The sequence below is a fragment of the Neomonachus schauinslandi genome, chromosome 2 (genome assembly GCF_002201575.2).
Source record: "Neomonachus schauinslandi chromosome 2, ASM220157v2, whole genome shotgun sequence".
NCBI classification, from domain to species: domain Eukaryota; kingdom Metazoa; phylum Chordata; class Mammalia; order Carnivora; family Phocidae; genus Neomonachus; species Neomonachus schauinslandi.
In genome coordinates this window covers 74,238,353-74,260,650 of record NC_058404.1, presented here as the reverse complement: position 1 = coordinate 74,260,650, position 22,298 = coordinate 74,238,353, and the positions used below count along the sequence as shown (strand labels likewise).

Sequence of the window (22,298 nt, the reverse complement as noted above, 5' to 3'; positions counted from 1 at the left end):
CAGTGAGGCCGGGTTTTCCTAATATCTTCATTTCTAATTTTAAATTCAGAGGTGATTGGAGAACGCAAAGGCTGTGGGAGACTCGGGGATTTTTCAGAGAAGCAACTTAGCTGTCAAGCCTCCCATGATGTTGAGTTGTGTGTGCGGGGGGGCATAATTCAAAGGGGGGATGTTAAGGGCAAGATGACTGAAACCCACCTGAGCACTGTCCGGCGGCCAGAGGCATTCACTCTCCCCCAGACAGTTAGCCGGTCCCGGAGACAGTGTCCTGCTGGGATGAGATGGAGCCCTGAGACCCTGCGCTGCGTCCCAGCCACTGAGCCAGGCACAGCTGCCTCTCCTGTCACCCTCCTGCTGCAGGGTCATCCTCAGCCTGAATATCCGACGAGCTTGGTCACACTTCTTCTTGTTTACATTACCAGCTCTGGGCTTCAGTTCACCACACCCTCCACACTCAGCTGGGAGCTTCCTTCAGCAGGAACACCCTGACAGTCCCCAGGGCTTCTTGGCGCCCCTCCCGAAACCACTGTGGGGATCTGTGCTAGCAGAGGGTGTCTCGGTGCGGGCCAAAGCCACCTCATGACAGATGCCTGCTGCAAAGGCCCCCTGACCTTGCCACGAGCGCCACGTGGCCCCTGGCACCGCCTGGATCAGGGCCGGCCCCTGAGTCTTGGGTAGAGGGTGGAGGATGGGGATGAGGCCAAGCAGGAGCCAGGGCCAAGTGAGAGAGGTTTCGGAATGTGGCAGAAATATGTTAATAAATGCACAAGTGTCTGCGTAACTGCATGTTGCTAAGCCTGTGGTGTAATGTTCTGTGCTCATTTTTAGCACAGGAAGGGACTAAACATCTATGGAGTGTTGTCCCTGTGTTGCAGGCCCTGGGCAGGGCAGAATCCAGCCGAGCGAGATAATGTGTTCAAGTGTGTAGCCCAGTGCCTGGCACGTAGAAAGTCACTCAGTCATAGCTCTGATGATTTGGGGTGCCTTTTGCATTGAGTCCTCCCAGCCACATCGTCAGATACTCCTTATGGTACAGATGGAAACAGGCTTACACAGGTTCGCTAGAACTCCTCTCACGTGTCCCTCCTGGTCGATAGGCCAGAGAGGAAGGTGGATTTGCACATGATTCGTCTGACCCCAGAACAGTTCCTTCTGCTGCACCCCCACTGCATCCCTTTGAGGAAGGAAGGGCAAAGGTTCTCAAAACCCCACCTCGCACTGCGCGGCCTTCCTCCCAGCCTTTTCATCACTCCTGCTGCAGAGCAGAGCGCCGGCGTGAGTGTCGCTGGAGTGATACCGTAATCTTATCAGCATGTTGAAAAATAGGAGCGGAAACAGCCCTTTTTGGTCGTGCGTTCTCAGCTGACAAGCCAGCAGAAGGTTAATTTGTTTTCAGGATTTCTCTGCCCTTCCCCACAAATCACTGATCTGGCGTGTTTGTTCATCTTGCTTTCAACTCACACTTAAAACTTGCAGAGGAAGAAGACAGACCCAGAAATAAAAGCCCTGGGAGGGGGTTCTTTGCCCTGAAAAGTATTCCTGTGGTCAGAGAGGGACAAGGGAGAGGTTGGCATAGGAGCCGGGTGGATGGTGGAAGGGAGCCCCGACGCAGCCCACGAGCCCTTCCTCCGTTGGGGCTGGGGCCCCATCCCTGCATCACTGTCAGGGATAGAGGGCTGGAAGGTGGTAGAAGTTTTCTGTTCTCTCTGGCAGCTGGTTGGTGGCCGCCTCTGACATTTTTATCACCTCATCCCAACCTTCTATGCCAACTCTGCCCCTGGGGGGTTGGGTGGGGAGAATGACCGGGAGGAAGCCCCAGGGTCTTCCCTTGGGGTGAGTCTGTTGGTGGGAAATCTTGCTATTTCCAGGCCATGTGAGTGGAATTAGATGGGATGAAGGAGGTCTGTCTGCCCTTTGGAATGTATGAGTCTTAAAGAGCATGCTGTTTGCTATTAGGACAGAAACTGGGCACAGCCAGGTCGTAATGAGAGTCACTTGGCTCAGCCAACAAAATTATGCCTAACAATGTGTGATAAATGCTTTTTGATGATGACGAGAATGCACAATAATTATAGGGTTTGTTCACCTCTCTTTTTTTTACCTCCTTACCACTGTGAAGGTACCATAATCCTTCTTAATGAACACAAGTCTCATTTTGAAATGGAATTAAGAACTGTATACATGGCATTTAAATTAAATACTATCTTTCCATCACCATTCTCTTGAACTCCATAAACATTTTTAGCTCTTTATATAAGTGAAGGAGATTAATCATTGTTCAGTTACAGTTGAGCACATGTTTAATGGAAATATCTACCAAGTTTATTTAGCATGACCTATTCTATATGCTTTAGTCAGAAAATTGTGCTGTTATTTTCAGAAGCTTTGCACATGCTGCATAGATGGTCTTATAAAAGGTACAACCTCACTCTGCCCCTTTCCATATATAGTGAATTGCTAAACTCTAGTTCAGAAGGGATCAGGATTCATCCTATGGTTTTCTCTGTTCAGCAGCCAGGCACCGATTTGGGTTTAGCTAAACCAAAAATTCCATCTGCCCTTAAATTGAGTATGACTAAAAATAGTAAATTCAGTTTAGGGCCCTAAAGGTAGGGGAAGTAATGCAATTCTATAAATGGCTGTTTTCTGCCCATTTAAAAAAAAATGTAGTCTTAAGCATCAGACTTAAGTCTTGGGTATGCATCTGCACTGTGACATTTTGTATTTTCAGGTAGTTGATATAGATACTTCAGATCTTTGCAAATATTCCCTCCTCTGTTTTTGAACTATCATTTCCTATTTTCAAGACACTGAAAAGTCATGTTATTTTTATGGGCACCCGCCATAATCCTGGGGATGGAAGACAGTAAGCTTTATAAAGGTAATGAAAGGTGGTAAGTGCTCATTGGCAAGAGTTAGCTGCAGAGGTAGGCTGTCTACTCGTAGTCCCAAGGTTCGATTTACCATAAAGTGTTTTAATTGGAAGACGCTCTATGCCAGTGGATGTAGAAAAGTTTCTGCCATTGGGCCAGTCCAGTTCTCTGTGTGAGGGAGGCACTGATTTGCTCTGATGCAGTTTGAGAACTTTCTCTTTGCTTCCATCCCCACCTGCTAGCTGTTTGGCTATATTCCTGTGTCAGAACTCTTTCATTTCTCTTGGCTATGGTTGAAGGAATAACTTTTAGTTGAGTTTAATTTTTTACAAGAGTAATACATGTTCATTGTAAACATTTTAGGAAATAAAAATGAGCAGCAGAAGAAAATAATAGTCTCTGTAATCCTATCACCTCGTGCGGGTGGGGCCTTCTAGTCTTTTTCCCCACACCTGTGGTGTGTGCATGGAGGGTGGGCCGGGGAGGGGGGGGCGGGTATAGTGGACGCTTCTTTTAAAATTTCTAGGAATGGGATCTGACCATACATCCTGTTTTATTACCTGATCTTTTTCATAGGCGGAGGTCTTGACATTGACCCATCAGCTGCTTGAGCCATTTTCCTTTTTCTCTGCCACTGGAGAGCCAGTGTGTCCACGCCTCAGCACACAGTAGCCCCTTGCTGTAAGGCTATTCTGTGTGGAGGGGGACTTGGCCAGAGAAAGGTCTGTTAGCCCTCCCCCAGTCTGAGAACTTTATGTCCAAACTACCCAAAATATTAAGATTTTTTTCATTAGGGACCTAGAGGACCATGTTATAATGACGACCCAGTGTCCTCTTTCTTCTCCCAGTGATCTCCCTTCCAGATTATAACTTACAGAAAATTCTCATCCTTAGAACCAACCCTTTGGTAACCTCCCTGAGGAGTCCTGTGGCTCCAGTTCTCTGGTTTGATGGAGGTTATTTATACCCACACACATGACACAGCTCTTCTCCCTCTCATTTGTTTGGTTTTTCTTCTTTCAAAAAACATAGTAGATGCGATGATTTCCTTCTCTGTCTTTTCTTGGGTCTACATTTTTATTAATTTGAATTTAGCACTGGAATCTTACTTTCTTACAGGGATTCTAAGAGGACATTTAAAATAATGTTACATTTTAATCACAAGTTATTTTTTTTCTCTACCCTCTTTTCTGTTTGGCTTTTAGATAAAGAAATTGAAAACATTTAGTGGAGATGTGTCCAAGCTGTCCCTGGCGGACTCCTTTCTACACTACTTGATTCAGGTGCCAAAGTAAGGATCGTCCATCACAGCTCTTTACAGAGGAAAGTTTTAAAATCAGTGACCTCAAACGCTACAGTTTTACTTTTTATTTTTCAGCTATTCACTTCGGATTGAAGCCATGGTGCTAAAGAAGGAATTTTTACCTTCTTGTTCTTCTCTGTACACAGACATAACAATTCTGAGAACTGCTACAAAAGGTAAGTGAACACATGATGCTTCATGGAATTTGTTTTTATTAACCTTAGTGGTAGCACTTTAATTTTTATTCTTTTTTGTAAGCATTCTTCTCCTGATTTTTGAAATTAATTTATTTTTTAATTCCAGTATAGTTAACACACAGTGTTATCTTAGTCTCAGGTGTACAATATAGTGACTCAACAGTTTGACCCAGCACTCAGTGCTCATCAAGGGAAGTGCGCTCTTCATCCCCATCACCTGTTTCCCCCAGCCTCCCATCCACCTCGCCTCTGGTAACCACCAGTTTGTTCTCTGGAGTTAAGCCTGGTTTTTTGTCTGTCTTAAATTCCACATAGGAGCAAAATCATATAGAATTTGTCTTTCTCTGACTGACTTATTTCACTTAGCATTATACCGTCTAGATCCATCCATATTGCTGCAAATGGCAAGATTTCATTCTTTTTTATGGCTGAATATTGTTCCATTGTGTATCTACACCACATCTTCTTTATCCATCCATCTATTGATGGACACTTGGGTTGCTTCCATATTTTGGCTACTGTAAATAATGCCCCAATAAACATAGGGGTGCATGTATCCCCTTGAGTTAGTGTTTTCATATATTTTGAGTAAATACCCAGTAATGGAATTACTGGATCATGTGGTAATTCTATTTTTAATTTTTTTTTTTTTTAAGATTTTATTTATTTATTTGAGACAGAGAGAATGAGAGAGAGAGCACATGAGATGGGGGAGGGTCAGAGGGAGAAGCAGACTCCCTGCCGAGCAGGGAGCCCGATGCGGGACTCGATCCAGGGACTCCGGGATCATGACCTGAGCCGAAGGCAGTCGCTTAACCAACTGAGCCACCCAGGCGCCCTATTTTTAATTTTTTGAGAAACTGTTTTCCATAGTGGCTGTACTAGTTTGGCAGCAGTTTCTTAAAAAAAAAAAAACAAAAGTATTCAATTGAAATGAGAAATGCAAAGTCCTAAATCTGATACACCCTAAAAAGGGAAAAGAGATATTACCTAGGATGACAATTAAGGCTTATTTCCATTTACTTTCCTCCTTAATTAATCGATTAATTGACCAATTAATTAATTAGTATATTATCTTCCCATAAAAGAAGATTTCTTTCATCCCAAGCGTCAGAGTAGACCTTGCTGGTTGCAGCTCGCTCTTGCTCCTCTCCTAGGTCAGCTTTCCGGATGCATGCAGTGTGTGTAGTATCTGTGTGTGTGTGTGTGTGCGTGTGTGCATGCGCACGCTCAAAACCTGGGCACTTAGGCCAGCTGCATCCTTCCTCCAACCTCTGGCCTCTGGTGTCCAGGGCCTGCTTTTCCAGCATCGTCCCTCCTTCCTCCTGACTCTTCCTGGGCATCTTCAGTGTGACCTTCTGCAGGTTCCTGATGGTTCTGCTCTGTGTCTTCTCCCACTTGCTTCCCCTCAAGACTCTAATTCCTGGTGGGCTGTTTACATTTGAGAGGGGCGAGTGGGTCATCTCCATTTCTTTGAATGACTTGCTTGCCCAGCTTGGGCAGACTCCTCAGAGTTGCTCTCCTGTCTCCTTCCATAGTGCTGGAGTTTTATCCTCAGGCGTTTCGGACGCTGAGCAAGCAGGCCTAGCACACTTGTGGGCGCTCCTCATCGCCAAGGCAGAGTCTCTGGCGTTCCCCAACCCTCACATTTTCCAGGGTTTTCAGCGCCAGCCTGATTTCCTCTGCGTGGTTTTCTGGATTTCTAGTTATTGCAGAGCTGTTGATTCGTATTTGATTTTCCTGTTTAGTTGCTCTGGCCCGTGTTGAGACAAAGTTTTGCTCTTCAGCCCATCGTATTTTCTTCAGTTTAGAGAGGAGACTAAGAATTAAGGGCAATTTTTCTTCTTTCAATAGGGAGGCCTTTTAACATTTCTTCCTACACACACCAGGGCTATTGCAGCAACTTTGGAAGGGCCATCCCTCCTGTTCACGTTGAGATGGAATAGTTTTTGTATTGAGCCATACAAATTCATGGGCATGGTGGAAACGTTTCTTATCTGGTTAACCTTCAAATACTGGCCTTCTTAGATAACATAATGCAGGCAGTGATCCAAATGTAATTTTTTGAAAGTAATACCACACTTAATGGAGAATATGAACTTAAAAAAATCGTGGGTAGCTTTTTATTATCTATATATACTATAATTTTAATAATCATCAAAATTCACTTTTAGCTTTTGAAATACATTAACAATTTTTAACATTGTTAATTTGCATAGATGTGTGTACAAGAGCTTCTATGTTTAAAGAACTAGTTTAAAGATATATTACAATGATAAGCTCCTTTACAACCTTTAAGCCAATCCAAATGAAATGTATAGTTTTGAATAAAATGGACAGAGTCTCTGGGTGCCTGGCCCCTAAGGGTTAGTGCTTTGCAAGTTATTTACATGTCATCCCAGCCTGTTTATTTTTTATCTCCTCATGGCTCGTGGACTAAGCAAAATGTTGCTCTCTGTTAGTTTTCATATTCTATAAATATAATCTCAAAGGCTAGTGGAGATAGAGGAAAAAAAATAAAGAATGGCTGACAAAAAGCTTGCTCCTATAACACAGTGTGCTGCTTTTCATAAGGCCTTTGCATTTTCCACTCCTTGAAAATTTTCCTTATTGAAGTATTTTGTGATATATTGAAGCATCATACATATTGATTCCCAGTTAAACACTAGGACACAGATTGCCCGTAGCAAATGGCGCATTAGATATACCACAGAATGTGCTGCTTGATCTGTTTTTTCCTGTCTTAATATGGGGTTTAGGGTCAGAGCTTGCTTCAGGCCCTCTTGAACTCAGATGTGGCAGCTGTCTTTGTGCCTTTACGCTGAAGGTACCATGGTGTGTTCTTTTTTGACAGAGCTGATGTTGTGTGAGGAGCTACATTCAATATTACACTTGGTGCTACAGGCGGGGAATATCATGAATGCAGTAAGTAAAATTCAAAAAAATTATAATGTTGTGTTTCTAAGTTTATTTGTCCGCCCAAAGGTATATGTATATATTTTTTCTTTTGATTTGTCTTCTTTAGGGAGGGTATGCTGGCAATGCAGTAGGATTTAAACTGTCTTCTTTGCTCAAATTGGCAGACACAAAAGCAAACAAACCTGGGATGAATCTTCTGCACTTTGTTGCACAGGTAGGTGGAAGTGGTGAATTCAGAGAGAGAGAGAATGAGCGTGAATCCTCCCTGGAGGTGGGGAGGTTTTTCCCAGGTATTAGGTGGCATCACACAGAGATAGGAAAGGACATGGTGGGCTCCAAGAAGGTTCTATTTGCAGAAGCACTCTGCAGATTCCTGAGGATAAGAGGGAAGTGGAGGGGTTGGGGGAGGCAGGGGTCAGGGTTGGTGAAGCCCGGTTAGGAAGGATCCACATCCTAAACACTGAGGAATTTGGATTCATGCTTTAGCAGTGGGGAGCCAATGGAAGTTTGTGCACAGCAAAATGGCCTGACCAGGGTGGCTTTGTTTTTAGGAAAATAAGGCAATATGGAGGATGAGCTGGAGTGAAGAGAGAACTAGAAATGGGGCACCTCTTGGCAGAAGTTGGCTCTCTGATCGTTTGGCGAGAGCTGAGAATCAAGAGTCATGGCCACAGGGATGGAGAGCAGAGGCCTGGGTGCTGAAACATTCCCAGCGTTGGGTTGACTAGATTTGTGACTGGTTATGTGTAGAGTGAGGGAGCCAGGGCAATGAAAAAAATCACTTCCATTTGTTTCCCTTTGTGAACTGTAAGTCAGGGTGCCTTGCCACAAACACAGGCCTTGGGGTCTGCACCCTGTTCATCACCTCCGTTTCTGACTGGGGCTTTGGGATACCAAAACAACCAGTTACAAAATGAAAAATCGGCCAACGACAGTTGTCTTTTGTTAAATTATCTCAAATTATGGATTGTAGCACTTTGTTTTCTCTTCACTGGATCACATTTGTTGTTTTGACAGCAATCACATAGACGTAGCTCTAAGCTGGGGAGGAAGCTGGGCTGGTTTCCATTGTGAGCTTCAGAACAGGACAGAACTGGGATTTTGACATGTCCTTTATTAGCTGTACTTCCTCAGACAAGTTACTTAAATGTTAAGACCCTCAATTTCTTCCTCTAATCACGGGGCTAGTGATCCTTTAAAACAGGTACCCAAGAGGGCTGACGGGGATAATTCCATAAAGTGCTTACTTCAGTGTTTGGCCCATAGTAAGTTCTCCATAAATAACACACACAGTTATTACTACATTCTTCAGAAGACAAAGGATATGTTGAACTCAGGACTCACTTAAAATTTAATTTTCAGGGCACTGAAACCAGAAAATGTGTTCCTTATCCCATGTGCCTTACAGCTAGTCTTCCAGCAGTCCCTTTAGATCCATGGAGCCAGGTGCTCTGTGTAACTTGGTTCCAGCCCATGGGGGGGACGTTTCCAGAGTTGGTAATTGCACCCTTCATATCCACCCTCCTTGTATCCCCTGAACAGGTGAAGAATCCAAATGCCTCTATGGCTTTTGCACCTTCTGATTAAACTCAGTTTGCAAACTGGTTTAACAGCTGAAGGCATCTCGGTCATTTAAAGGCATACTCGTAGGAATGGGTGGTATTTAAGCAGGATATATTGGATTCTCTCAGAAACAATGGGCCATGCTAAGCCACCACCCACTTCCATTGAGTTTGTGTGCCCATGAATTGTATTTCACATCAGGATCGGTTGCTCTGGGAAGTTATATATATCTTGAGAGTAGGGGAGTTCTGGTAAATCTTACTAAGAATATAAGAGTTCATGTTTTAGTGAATTGCTTTGAATATATCAAGCATAAAAACAAGAACTTTAAGGTTCCTTCCAGCCTTGGGATAATTGTTTCCTTCCAGTTTTATACATACAGTAGAGAATATTCTGTTTTTATTCTAGGAAGCCCAAAAGAAAGATGCCATTCTTCTAAACTTTTCTGAAAAATTGCATCACGTTCAGGAGGCTGCTAGGTGAGCAAAGAAGACTGAAAGTGAATTCTGAGAATTCAGTTTTTTTTTTTTTTCAATTACTTTTTAGATTTATTTATTTATTTGAAAGAGAGAGGGCACGAGCAGGGGATAGGGGGAGAGGGAGAAGCAGACCAGAGAGCCAGATGTGGGGCTCGATCCCAGGACTCTGAGATCATGACCTGAGCTGGAGGCAGACGTATAACCAACTGAGCCTCCCAGGCGCCCCTAAACTACTTTTAATGAAACTGGTGAATATTTTATAACTTTTAGAAAGTTTTGTCCTGTTGAATTTTCAGACCTTCCTTTTATTTGCTTACAGATGTGTGTGTGTGTACCTTTGGAATTTGGGGGTTTTGAAAAATTAGTCTTTATTTTTAATCTAAAAAACTCTATTGCAGTCTTTTCTAATGAATATCATCAGTGTAAAAACAATATGGATTGAGAACTTCAAATCCCTCCACACCCAAAAGATAGAGCTCAAACAACACAGCTTATTACCTTGGGAGTTGGTATATATCAGTCAAACTTCCAGGGCCATTTCCTTGTAGAATCTAACATGTTACATTTATTTTCTATTGCAGTAGAAGAAGGTGGAACCATACCAAGGGTTGTGAAAGGATTTTGTTTTAAGTTAGTCACTCAACTTACAGAGAAAGTATCTACCAAACATAAAGCTGTGTTTATATCACTTTAATTTGCTTCTGATCCCAGTATAGATGTGCATTTTAATGTGGCTATAATCTGTATACGCGAGCTATTTTGAGTTCCATGTTTTTTAAGTTTACAGTACATATCCACGTATCCAGTGGTATATGTTCAATAACCGGCTTCCCTGGAAAGAGGTCCTGATTTGTAGCATTTGCTGATCTCCATGGTGTAAATACTGCTCCCGTGGCAGGTGGCCTCACTGAGGGAGGAGTTGGGAGGGGTGCCCACACCCACAGTGGCCTCTTGCAGGCTGGCTCCAGTGAACCACTTCAAGTCCTACACTTGCTATCTGAGTGATTATATCTGATTAGGATGGCTATGAACCCTGTGCATAAATACATGAACCAAAGCTTTTCAAGCCAAACCCTGTCATTGGCCAGTGTCTCAGTATTATTGACTGTGAACATCTAACCACAGATTACATGTCTTCCCCAAAGTGAGCTTATAAGGCCGAAGCTGTGAACAGTTCATAGTTCCCATTTACAGATTTTTGGATTATTCCCCCCAAACAGTGAGCATCTTATAAGATATAAACTGTTCTGGTTTTGAATTTCTAAAAGAAATTCGTGTGGGAATATTTTTTCCTCTGACTAGTATAGAAATGTTACTAAGAGGTATGTATAGAGAGAAATAACCATTACGTTTTTGAGTTGACATTTGCAGTCAGAATCAGCTGGGGAAGTTTAGCTAGATACCGTCTTAGAAAATAAAGTTTGTTTATCTGAGATGGAAGGTGAAGTGTCCTGTGAAGTACAAACATCACAGATGGGTGCCAACAACCAATGAAGGTGGAAAACTTCACTGCATAAAGAAATGTCAGAATTCACAGTGGACGCATGAAAGCATCCTAGCATATGAGTTTGCTAAGTGAATTCCACCTGGATTTTAGGTTTCACCTACTCACTCTACCTAGTGACAGAAGTATCCACTCCTGCTCTCCTAATCTTGATTTGACATATGTAACAAAAGCCTTGCAAACAGCCCCGCCATTTCTTTGCAGAATTGTTAGCCATGTGTTAGTTCTCTCTACCATACTGAGGGCTTACTCTGGCTGTCCGTGGCAACATGAGGTCTGCTTAGTGTCTCCTCATTGCCCTGAATGCCTACACCGCCTGGCTTTGCGTGAGTTAGAGCTTTTATATTTGTGCCGGAGGAGAGGGGAAATATCTGAGGCCTTTTGGCTTTTATTTTGTAATGCTTCTTGCATAAAGGTGTTCAGACCCACTTTATGAACAGCTTTACAATTCTCATGGGTTCGTTATCTCACCAGTAAGGACAAAGGTACACAGCCATCTCTCTTTAAACCAGTGTGTCTCTAGGAAGACATGGAGTCTTAAAAAAACGGGCGGAAACTCTAAGTGTGGTAAATGTCATTGCAGAAGCTCTGCCGTCCATGTCTAGGTTTGACCCACAGTTGGTCTTGTTTGATGTACCTCCATGACACATGGCTTCCCTGTACCACATGCCCACTCTCCCCTTTCTGCTTGTAGATTATCTCTGGATAACACGGAGGCAGAACTGCACTCGCTCTTTAACAGGACGAGATCTCTGAGGGAAAACATTCAGCGGGATGGTGAACTTTGTCAGCAGATGGAAGATTTCCTTCAGGTTCGTGGGTGATTGGAGTCCGTCTCTCTCTTTTTGGCTTCCAGCAGCACCTGCCAGGGCTGGTTCAGTCCGCACGGCTTTGGGGAGGTAGCAGGTTCCCACTCATATTCTCCTCCCCGGGTCGATGAAAGGAACTTTGTATTTCAGTGCCCATTCTTTGCGGGGTTGGTTTTCTCGCAGGGGCCGTCGAATGTGGCCCTAACCAAGGGCTGGCCTCCGTTTATCGCCACGGGATTGACATCATCATACCAACCTGTAGCGAACTGGTATCAGCCTAGGGAGCGAACGCTTGGCAGCTTATGCCTGGCCGCTCAGGTTTTGCTTCTCAACCATGGTGTAGGAGTTTCTGCCTCCTAATCAAACCTTTGGACGACAGAACGAAGTTCCACAGAAATCGTAGACACCTGAGAACTCGGGCTGTTGTTTCTTCACTTGTTTTTATTGAAGAAACAAGCTACGTTTTGACATGTTTTATGATGAGAGGGGGAGCACACGAGAGTTGTGCCTATCAACACCCCAAATACATCAGCCCACAGGGTGTGTCAGGTGCTGCTCTGAATAACATCAACAAGAAAACAGCAGAGTGGACATGTTTGTGTCAGCTCACTGTGACTCACTAATCACATAGTCTAACATGCTTCTTTTTTTACAAATAAGGAAGATAAAACAAAACAAAACAGTGGCAGCTTTTCATGCTTTCAATCTTCAGGGGAAGTGGCATGCTACCTTAAATATCAGTGCTTCGAGCCTCGCAAGGTATGGGGGGGTGTGGCGGGGCTGCCCTTGGTGCCAGGATCAGTGTGCTCCAAAGGTTGTACGTTGACTTGTAATTAAGCTACAGCAAGCAAATATTCTATGTCTCAGCTCCCATCGGCAAACATTTTGTTTGGCTCTGGTGGGAGTTTATTTTTCTGATTAAACATGTGCTCTGTATTTTCTTTCAACTGTAACCAAACAGATATTCTCTTTTACATGCACAGATTTTTCTCAAAGTGAAACAACAAAGCAAACACCACCACAGAAACACCTAGCAGTAGGTAAGAAAGTACTCCGCAGTAAGCACATGCAGACAAATGAGGGAAAGTCAGAAACTGAGGGAGAAGGCCCATCCCACAGTGAGATGAGAATTCTGGATGTCTCCTTCCCTGGCTCTTAAATTAAACATTAATATTTTATGCTATACATAGCAGTGCAGAAAGGCGTATGATGAAAAACAGCTCTGTCTCAGCTGTACCCCTGGACTGCTCTTTCAAGGAGACCTTGTTTTAACTCTAAATGCTTCTTTCTAGTAGTCATTTTTATCTGGGTAAATAAAATGTTCCCACACAGCTATTTATTTTTCTTTTTTATATTCAATTTCTTTTTAAATAGCGGACGGGGTGTAATTCTGTAATGTAGGGTAGGGCCAGGCCATGAAGGGTTTTGAATGCCTATCTGAAAACATGGGACTGTGCTCTTAGCCATGGGGAAAGATGGAAGTTGTTTGAGGAGAAAAAAGACAAGAACACAGTTTTGTAAATTCGTTTCAGTATTCTGACCATCTGGGCAAGAAATAACGAATAAATTGGTTTGGAACTTGGGTCTGGAGCAGGCAGGTGAGATGTGAAAAGTTGAATTTGCTAGCACAACTGCTCATGTCTTGTCAATTATACTCGGCCAGTGTAGCTTTGGACTTTGTCATTTGGGGTCCTAACTGTGCAGAAAACTAACTCTTGGCAAAGAAAAACCCTCTGAGCTGGGTGATTTTCCACACCCATATTCAGAATGTTTCACTTTCTGGAGTCCTCAGGATGACTGCAGTGCGTGTAAGTTTTTCCTTCCTGGTTCTGTCTCCATCCCCATGGGATCTAGTGATGAGACAAGGGAGGCGGGGCTAAGCTCCCATGTAGGTTCTTGTCAAGAGTCCTATTTTTCTGCAGTTGAGTTATTTTTGGCTGGAATCCACCTTTCCCCTGTGGAAGAATGACAGGCAAACATTTATCCTTTCATGAATACCCTTCTCCCCATAAAGAATAATAGAGCATGAATGCACACAGTGCCTTGGGCTACTGACTCAGATGGTTACTTTCTCTGGTATTCGGTTTCCTAAATGGTTTTGGTTTCTTACTACCTCTTGAATATGTTTGGTGTAAGAAAAGGACTTTTAAGGGGGTAAGTGTGTTAGAGTGCGTGGGAGGTGATGAGTCTTCTCAGAATTGCTCTTCACTCTCCAGACATGTCTTAGCAGCAATTCCACTCCTTGAGGGTGCACAACCCATAACGTCACATTTCCAAGGCCTGTCCCTCCACTCAAAGGAAGTTTCTCAAATGTAAGCCTTTTTAAAAACATGATATGTGTGATTTATCAAGTAATGTACTTCATGCGTTCCTTCTTCATATGAAAAACCAACTGAGCCACCCAGGTGCCCCAATGCCTGAATCTATAGAGGCACTGGAGAGTTTGTCCTGGAAGGATTAGGAGAAAGTGAAGATGTGAAGAAGATGGGCTTGTATAGGGCAGTAGTTATTAACCATGGGGGCTCCTCAGAATCTCCTGGGGGGTTGTAACAAAATATTAGTGGTAGTTGCACCTCAGACATACTGAAGTGCGTGGGTGATGTCCAAGCACGGACTGTAGACAGTGCTTCCTAGCTGACTTGGCTAAGCACCCTGGTTAAGAAGCCTTGGCTGGGGCGTTTGTCTGGGCACCGGGGTTTCCGTCCTGTGGGGGTGACACTGACCCTGATACAGATCATTTGAGATGAGGTTTAAACTCCCTCTCAACAGCACAGCTCGTCAGTACAAGGGACTTCTGACATCCTGAAGTGAACCCTTGGCCAGTATAAGACTCACTTTTAAGAGAAGGAAGAACAGATGCAGAGTGAGTTTTCCTCAATAAAACCAACTTTACACCTGTGTCATTTTTCAGTGACATTGAAGGTGACCGTTGTGTGGCCTTCTGTAGATTAAAGCTCTCTAGTCTCTTTGGTGGCCTGCACGCCTCCCACAGAAGTTCATCTTGCTTCCCCGGGGCTTTGTTTGGGTTGAAATATTTGCCTTTTGGCTCTGAGCGCGTTGGACTTGCCGTCACCCTTCCCCTTTCCCGAGACCTGAAGTTGAACCCGGGAGCACAGACGGCGCGCAGAGCGCCTCCTCAGCTGCCTGTTGCCTTCAGCGTGTGCTTGTGTGTTCTCCCTCAGTTTGCTGTGGAAAAGCTGACAGAACTGGAGCGCTGGAAACAAGAGCTCCAGGACGAGGCCCACACCCTTATAGATTTTTTCTGCGAAGACAAAGAAACCATGAAACTGGATGAGTGCCTTCAGATATTTAGAGACTTCTGTATCAAATTCAACAGAGCCGTTCAGGTATGGCTGATGGCATCACCGGGTTTTCTGAGTGGTGTGGCTTTTTCTGTTTTCCTCTTCCAGACCCAGCCCTCTGCCCTTGGCAGCAAGATGGTTCAGTGTCTGCACGGTTTCAGGGAAGCGTGGCGCAGGCAGCGTTGCCAGGCTCTCGGTTGGGATTCCGCGGGCCCGGGGCTCTGCCGTCCCAGCCCCGAGCGCCTCCCCGTGCCCCGGGGGCCTAGCCCTGGCCGCCTCAGCTGCTGTGCTGCTCACACCCACACTTGTTCCACACCCTGAAGCGCTCTGTTAGGTTTATTTATGAGGGCAGCCATGATATTAACAAATCTCTTTGACGGTCCTGAATGTCTCCCCCCCATCCCCCCACCCCAGGAAAGAATTTCCTCTTTCGGGGAACGCTTTGTTGCTGTGGGATGATTGCAAGGCCTTCTCTCGCCTGTTTCAAGCACCATGGCCATGGCCAGGCGGTTGGCACCACGGGGACCGTGTCATCCTCGGCCAGAGCCGGCTTCGAAATTCTCAAGTAGTTAGGAGTCCGCTGCTGTCTGAGCGATACAGCGGCGTTTCCCGCCCTTCAACCTCCAGTTCCAGGCATCTCTGAGTTCAGTGTGGGAGCCAGAGAGCTCTGGGTCGCTTGGCTTTGCAAGTCCGACTCTCATCTGTCAATGAAAAACAAAACAACATCCCTTCACTTCAGGTGGTGATGAGGAACTAAATACTTGTGCGTGATCCCTCTCCCTGTATTTAAAAGCAGGTTTGCCCATAGCTGAATTTCTCTGAGGGACTGGTCAGGTTTCCCTCCGGCCCTGAGGAGGCCAGAGTGACTGGAGTTCTCAACCCCTCTTTTCTCTCTCCAGCTAAGAGAAGGAGGCTAAGCCTGCGGCCACGTTTCCTCTCCCTTGTCCAAGCGGTGAGCTCAGCAGTGGGAGGTGGTGGTGGGTGGTAGAGGCCAAATTGGCTCTTTCCGAGGCTCTCACTCCCTGTCAGAATTCTGCAGGCCCAAGAGGCCACCTGTGTGATTGTCTCGGCCCAGCTGTCCCGAGCGCCAGGAGCTGGCCCCACCCCCACCCCAGGCAGCCTTGGAGGAGAGGGCCCGGGGGACCTGGGACACTGGCGAGGCCAGGCCAGAGTAGAAGGAGGGGCCACGCGTCCCCAGCCAGAGTCTTACAGAAACTTGGAAGGGAAATCCACCATTTGAGGAAATTGACTTTCGAATAAAAAGTGCTATCAATAACAGATTAGGGTTGTGAGATCCACACATTTAGATGACACAAATATATGTTTTTTAAAGATTTTTTATTAGAGTGTGCGCACGCGTGCACGCACGCGAGAGCACGCATGCGCAGGAGTGGGGGGGGCAGAGGGAGAAGCGGATTACCCCCTAGCTTAGCAGGGAGCCTGATGTGGGACTCGATCCCAGAACCCGGAGATTACGACCTGGGCCGAAGGCAGACGCATAACTGACTGAGCCACCCAGGCGTCCCACAAATATATGTATATTTAAAGTGTACAGCCAGGTGGTAAAGTGTGTTTTAGTATGTGCGTTTGTTCTGGTTTGGTTTTGTTGGGGGAGGGCTGGGTACTTGGAGCAGGGAGAGGGGTGGTGGAAGGATTTGTAAAGCAAATCCTCTTGTCTCATTGTGGGAAGGGGTGGGGCATGAGGGACCGAGACACCATGGCATCTCTGGTGTTTCCTTACCAGGGAGCATTAGAAAACAGAGATTTGACTGGCATCTCTTAATATCTTGAGTATATATTTATGCACCCAAATGGTTAAGTAGAATGTGCTGCATGTGTGTGCACATGTGTAGATGTATTCAACACAGATGCAACAGGGAGGTATGATCTCAGGGTCCTCCTCTTTTTTTTCTCTCTGCCACTGACTAAATAGCCTTTTCCTGGAAGTCCTGTCTATCTTGCCTTGCTCAGAAGGCAAGGGGGGTTCCCTCGGAGTTGAGGTGGCCAGCATGTGTGGAGTCACAGCCCACACTTAGGGACAGTGCCTTGACCAGAAAGCTGGAAGCTGGTGGAGTCTTTTGCAGGCAGCTTTGGGAGAACTAGCCCTCTCCACACCCTCCTTACTTGCAAACTCGCAGTATCTCTGAAGCTTAGGACCCAGGCTGTCCTCCGCATCTGTATCTTGGGGTCTTAGGGCAGGTGGCTGTGGAATTGCACGCAGGTCCCATGGGTCTAATGCATCTTGGGGCTTCTCTCCACCCCTCCCTCAGGACAACCGCGACCGGGCGGTGCAGGAGCTGAGGCGGCTGCAGAGGCTGAAGGAGCTGGAGCAGAAGCGTCGCTCCTGGGCAGCTGGGGAGCTTGGGGGATTCTGCCGGAGCAGCAGTGAGAATGACGTGGAGCAGCTGACCAAGAAGGGCGCGGAGGACCTGCCGCCCTTCCTGCAGCCCCGGCCTGTCAGCCCTTCCTACCGACCTCCTAACACCCGGCGCTCCCGCCTTTCCCTGGGCGCTTTCGCCGACCGGGAGCTGCTGACCTTCCTGGAGAGTTCCACCGGCAGCCCCGAGGAGCCCAGCAAATTCAACAGCTTGCCCCGGAGCAGCCCGCGGCAGGCCCCGCCCACACTGGCCTGGATGGAGCCTGGGGACCCGAGAGCCCAGGACCCCAGCCGAGCACATAGACCTCAGGCCTCAGAGGGCCAGGTGGGGGCCTCCGAGCCACCCTCATCTTGGCAGAGCCAGCAGCTCCCGGCCCCCAGGCCTGAGGACCCTATGCCCCCCTTCCCCCGAGTTCGGCGCAGTGGGGTGGGCATCCTCCGAAAGAGGAATAGCGAGCCTGTGGGCTTGGGCCCGGCCCGGTCCCCTCCACTCTCGCCATTGGCTCTGGGGATTAAGGAGCACGAGCTGGTGACAGGGCTGGCTCAGTTCGACCTCCAGGGATCCAAGGGCCCAGAGGAGGCGCCCCGGTTGACCCTGAATAATGACCTCAGCCCCATGGAGCCGGTGTCTCTGGGGGATGGGAGCGTGCAGTCCCTCGGTGCCAGCCACGGCGGCCCGATGCCTGTGGGCACAGGGGCCCGGGGCCGTCTCAGCCCAGCCCTGGAGGGGGACGGGGCTGCCCCTGAGGAACCCAGTGGCAAGGCTCTGGTATCTGTGGGCAGCAGCGACCATGAGAGCAAAGACCCCGGGCCTCTGTTCTACATCTCCGACGCCACCGACTGCTCGCTGACCCTGGACTGCTCGGAGCCGGGGGAGGGGGGCGGGGGGGATGGCTCCCTGTCCTCTGGGGCTGGGGAGACAGGCAGCCAGGTCTCCTCTCACCCCACTTCCAGCCCCCTTGGGGAGGCTTCTGCTCCAGTCTCTGGGAAGAGCCAGCCCTCCTGCAAGGACAGCCTTCCCCGGGACAGACCCGCCAAAGGGAAGGATGCGACAGCACCGAAGAGAAGCGCCCTCAAGGAGCCGTCGCAGGGGGCCTCCAAGCCCGCCACTGTCCGGCGGAGCCAGGGGGCCCAGGGGGCGGTGCCCAAGCCCGTGCGGACCTTGACCGCTTCCGAGAGTGAGAGCATGCGCAAAGTCGTGCCCATCTCCAGAAGCCGGGGCTCGGTGGGCTGGAAGCGGCCCCCTCGGGAGACCCCCAGCGGCACAGACGCGCCGTGGTCGCGCCGGAGCTCCGTGCGGGGGACCTCGGACGTGTCGCCCAAGCAGTCCTCAACGGGGGCTGTGGCGGGGGCCACGGTGGCGGAGGAGCAGAGGCTGGGTAGGGTAAGCGGCGGCTCCGGCAGCGCCAGGTCAGGGAAGGAGCCCCCCCTGCAGCAGAGGGGCTCTCTCAAGAAGCCCAGCGCCAAGCCTCTCAGGAACGTCCCCAGACAGAAGCCCGATGAAAACAAGATCTGCCGCTCCAACTCCCAGGACCCTGAGAGCCCTGAAGAGGAGCCCAAGGCCCCGCCGGCCCCCAGCGTCCCCCGTGTCCCGCCTCCCGTGCCGAGCTTTGCCCGAAACACAGTTGCCTCCTCCTCTCGGTTCACGAGAACAGACTCCTCTCCTGTGGCCAAAGCCCCCGGCATCACTCGGACTGTTTCCCAGCGTCAGCTGAGGCCGAAGGGTGGCCCCGAGGATGCTGCCCCCAAGGACAGCAGCACCCTGCGGCGGGCCAGTAGCGCCCGGACCCCCCAAAAGTGTCCAGAGTCTGCTGGGGCTTCCAGTGCCAACACAGAGGCCTCTGTGAAGGGCCGAGGGGCTGGGGAAAGGGCCTCCCTCAGACTGAAAAACTCCGATCGGACCACGCTAGGGAAAATGCTCGATCCCTTACGGAAGTGAAGTCAGATTGTGAGGACTGACTCCTGTGAAGAAGGGCCAGCTCTGAATGTCTGTTCCGCATAAAGTGGTCCAGGGGTGCCCTACTAATGCTCAACGTCACTGAAGGTGCCCGTGCGGGAGGCCTGTGGACTGTCCCCTGCTGAGCTGACAACTACTGTAAAGTCCCAAGTCTGGGCGAGTGCCTCCCTCGCACACCCTGGAGGAACCCCCTCCCAAAGCAGAGACCCCACAAAAATGCAGATGTGCAAGCTGATAGTCTTACCTACGGAGTTAAAAAAACAAAAGAATTTTGGCCAGTTTTTATATGTCAAACTTATTTTTCAATATTACACAAATTAAGTAGTTTAGTTCCTTTTGCAGAATGAAATGCCTCCCAAGAAAAGGAGACAAAACCCTTAACCTGAAGACTTTATTTTCCTGTGTTCCCTGGCCTCATGGTTCCACCTGCCCACACACCGGCCATTGCTGGCAACTGGACTTCTGCGCAAGCCCTGGGTGTTCTGTGATTGGCACCGTCTCCTTGAAGGCTCTGCCTCGCTCATCTCTCTCTGCGTGACTTTGGGTGAGGGTTAGCCTGTGGGCAGGAGGGAAGGTGAGACTGGTGGATGGAAATTGGATGCTCTTGTGTGTTCAGGCACAGACGGACAGCAGGCCCTGGCAAAATGCTGCATCTTCCCAAACTTAGAAGTGCCATCTCTTAATGGAAAGGCATCAGGGGTTCTTCAGCTGAGCACATCTTCCCCTTCTGTGTTTGCCCATTTGCGTGTCTGTTGTGAAACAGAGTGAAGGCTGCTATGACTTGGGTTCACTCTAGTTACAGGGAAGAATAAACCCTTCTGTCTCCCAGTCTTCTCCCTCCCTTCTCTCTCTCTGCCTCCAGCCAGCCCTTCTCTTGCTAACCCGACTTGGAGCCTGGAGAGTCTGTATATCTGTGTCACTGAGGATACATCTCTTCTTTGGTACAGTGGTCTTTAAATCCCGACAAAAACCAAATCGAGTTTTTAAAAACAGACCAAAAAAACAAAAACAAAAACTCAACCCTGCTTTCAGAAGAATTTATATCATCAGGAAAATTTGGAAAGAATAGGCTTTATTCAAAAGAAAGGAGAAAACACGTACTGTTTCTACTCACTGCCCATTTCACGACTTTCTTTTGAGACTAATTAGGAAATGAGGGGGTTCTTGAAACTTTCTTGTTAAAGTTGCTGCCTGCCTTTTTTCACTTTCGGTCACTTACTGAAACCTGAGTGAAACCTTATTTTAGATCCAACAGTGGTAGATGAATTTCAGCAAATCCCCGTGGTTGATGTTACAGTCTTCCTCCTGTAGAATGTTGCCTTCCATCCAAATTAATTGGAAACTCGGAGCTTCCCTAAGTCAGCTAAATTGAAACGGTAAACTTTATGGTTAAAGAAGTAAGGCACTTGACCACAAAACCTCTTATAAAAATGGCCTTGGGTAGATATTTCCTGGGCCCCACAAAGATGGTTATGGGAATCCTGCACTGTTTTTCACCATCTCAAAAAGCCTCAGAAATCATATATTTAACCATGCAGACGACAATGTTGAAAACATAGGGCCTATGGGTGGGTGGAAATGGATGAAAGTGGTCAAAAGTTGGTGGATAGTGGGGCGCCTGGGTGGCTCAGTCGGTTAAGCATCTGACTCGTGATTTTGGCTCAGGTCGTGATCTCAGGGTTGTTGGATGGAGCCCTGCGTTGGGCTCCACGCTCAGCACAGAGTCTGCTTGGGATTCTCTCTCTTCCTCTCCCTCTGCCCCTCCCCCCACTCATGTGCACTCTCTCCCTCCCTAAAATAAATCGATCTTAAAAAAAAAAGTCTGTGGATAGTGATGAGGTCAGGACCTCCAGGTGGGACCCTGGCAACCAGGGTTCCAGTCCCTGCTCTCCCTGATGCTATGTGACTTTGGCCAATCACTCCCTCTCCCTCGGCCTCTGTTTCCCAATCTTTGGAAGTGGGGGCATGGCCTCAGTGATAGTTTCTAAGAGTCCCTCCAGCTCCAAGAGTCCGAGTTATTATAAACAACCAAGGACCCACCTACCCCCAGGACCAGCTTCTCCAAACCGACCCCCAGCACCTCCCTAGCAGAGGCCTCATGTCAAAGGCCTGCTCAAAAGAAAGCACCTTCAGAACTTGCTGTTGCTTTGAAATCTAATAAGCTGAGTTTCTTGAGAAGCAGTGTTTTACTTAGCCCTGTGGACCCTATGTGTATGCATCTGTATGAGCAGGTGATCATTCTATTACCTTTTATCGGTAGTAAGCTTTGAAAAATAATTTAAGTATATAATGGAGAACTGTAAATAAGTTTCTATATAAATTTGTTTAAGATGAACTGAATGTATTTAAAGGTCCATTTATATGTTCTTTTATGTAACATGTAGTTTAATAAAGTTCCTGTTTATGGGAGCTGTGTTTTATCTTCAACTTACTCTGTTGATGGGGGTGTGTGTGTGTGTGTGTGTGTGAGTGTGATCTTGGTGGAAGAATATATAATTTCCTGCACACAGAAAGGCCTGGATGCAGGAGGTGCAACAGGTTTGAGATACAGCGGTCTTGTCCTCAGGAGGCTCAAGAGTCAAATTAGGCTGTTGGTGTGTATCTTCTCGGTACTCCGGAAACTGTGTTTAACTGAAGGCCTAGAGAGCAGACTTTGCACCAGACGTGTGGGAATGCAAGCATGCATCTGACACGCAGGCCATCGATGGAATGTTCAGCACCTCGTACATGCTCGCGTTATTCCATGTTATGGGCCAAGCTTTGTGTAATCTCTGTGGGGCCAGCAAGTCTGGATCTGCTCCTATGTGTCCTCATGCATGTTGGCTCGGGACACTATTGGGAAATCACAGCTCGCTTCTGCGGCTGCCTCAGGAATGAGCAGAGAGGGAGGGAGGAGTGGTTTGATTTGAAATGCAGTGCTGGTGCTTATATGAGAAGAAAGGGGAATTGTTCGGAAGATGCACCTCACACCTCGGAGCTTCATGTCAAGTGTTAGTCCTGGCTACTCTCGAGCTT

At 47.5% G+C, this 22,298-nt stretch overlaps 1 protein-coding gene across 2 annotated transcripts in view; it reads left to right on the top strand.

Moving 5' to 3' along the window:
- Positions 1 to 20,963, top strand: part of FHDC1 (FH2 domain containing 1) — a 39,540-nt gene extending 18,577 nt beyond the window's left edge. For both annotated transcript variants that reach the window (XM_021698926.1, XM_021698925.1), the window contains exons 5-12: positions 4,079 to 4,164; positions 4,252 to 4,352; positions 7,228 to 7,298; positions 7,399 to 7,506; positions 9,264 to 9,334; positions 11,533 to 11,650; positions 14,830 to 14,994; positions 17,220 to 20,963. In XM_021698926.1, the coding sequence (XP_021554601.1) occupies positions 4,079 to 4,164; positions 4,252 to 4,352; positions 7,228 to 7,298; positions 7,399 to 7,506; positions 9,264 to 9,334; positions 11,533 to 11,650; positions 14,830 to 14,994; positions 17,220 to 19,265 (2,766 nt within the window). In that variant the 3' untranslated portion in view covers positions 19,266 to 20,963. The remainder of the gene's footprint in view (positions 1 to 4,078; positions 4,165 to 4,251; positions 4,353 to 7,227; positions 7,299 to 7,398; positions 7,507 to 9,263; positions 9,335 to 11,532; positions 11,651 to 14,829; positions 14,995 to 17,219) is intronic.
- The last annotated feature ends 1,335 nt before the right edge of the window (positions 20,964 to 22,298 follow it).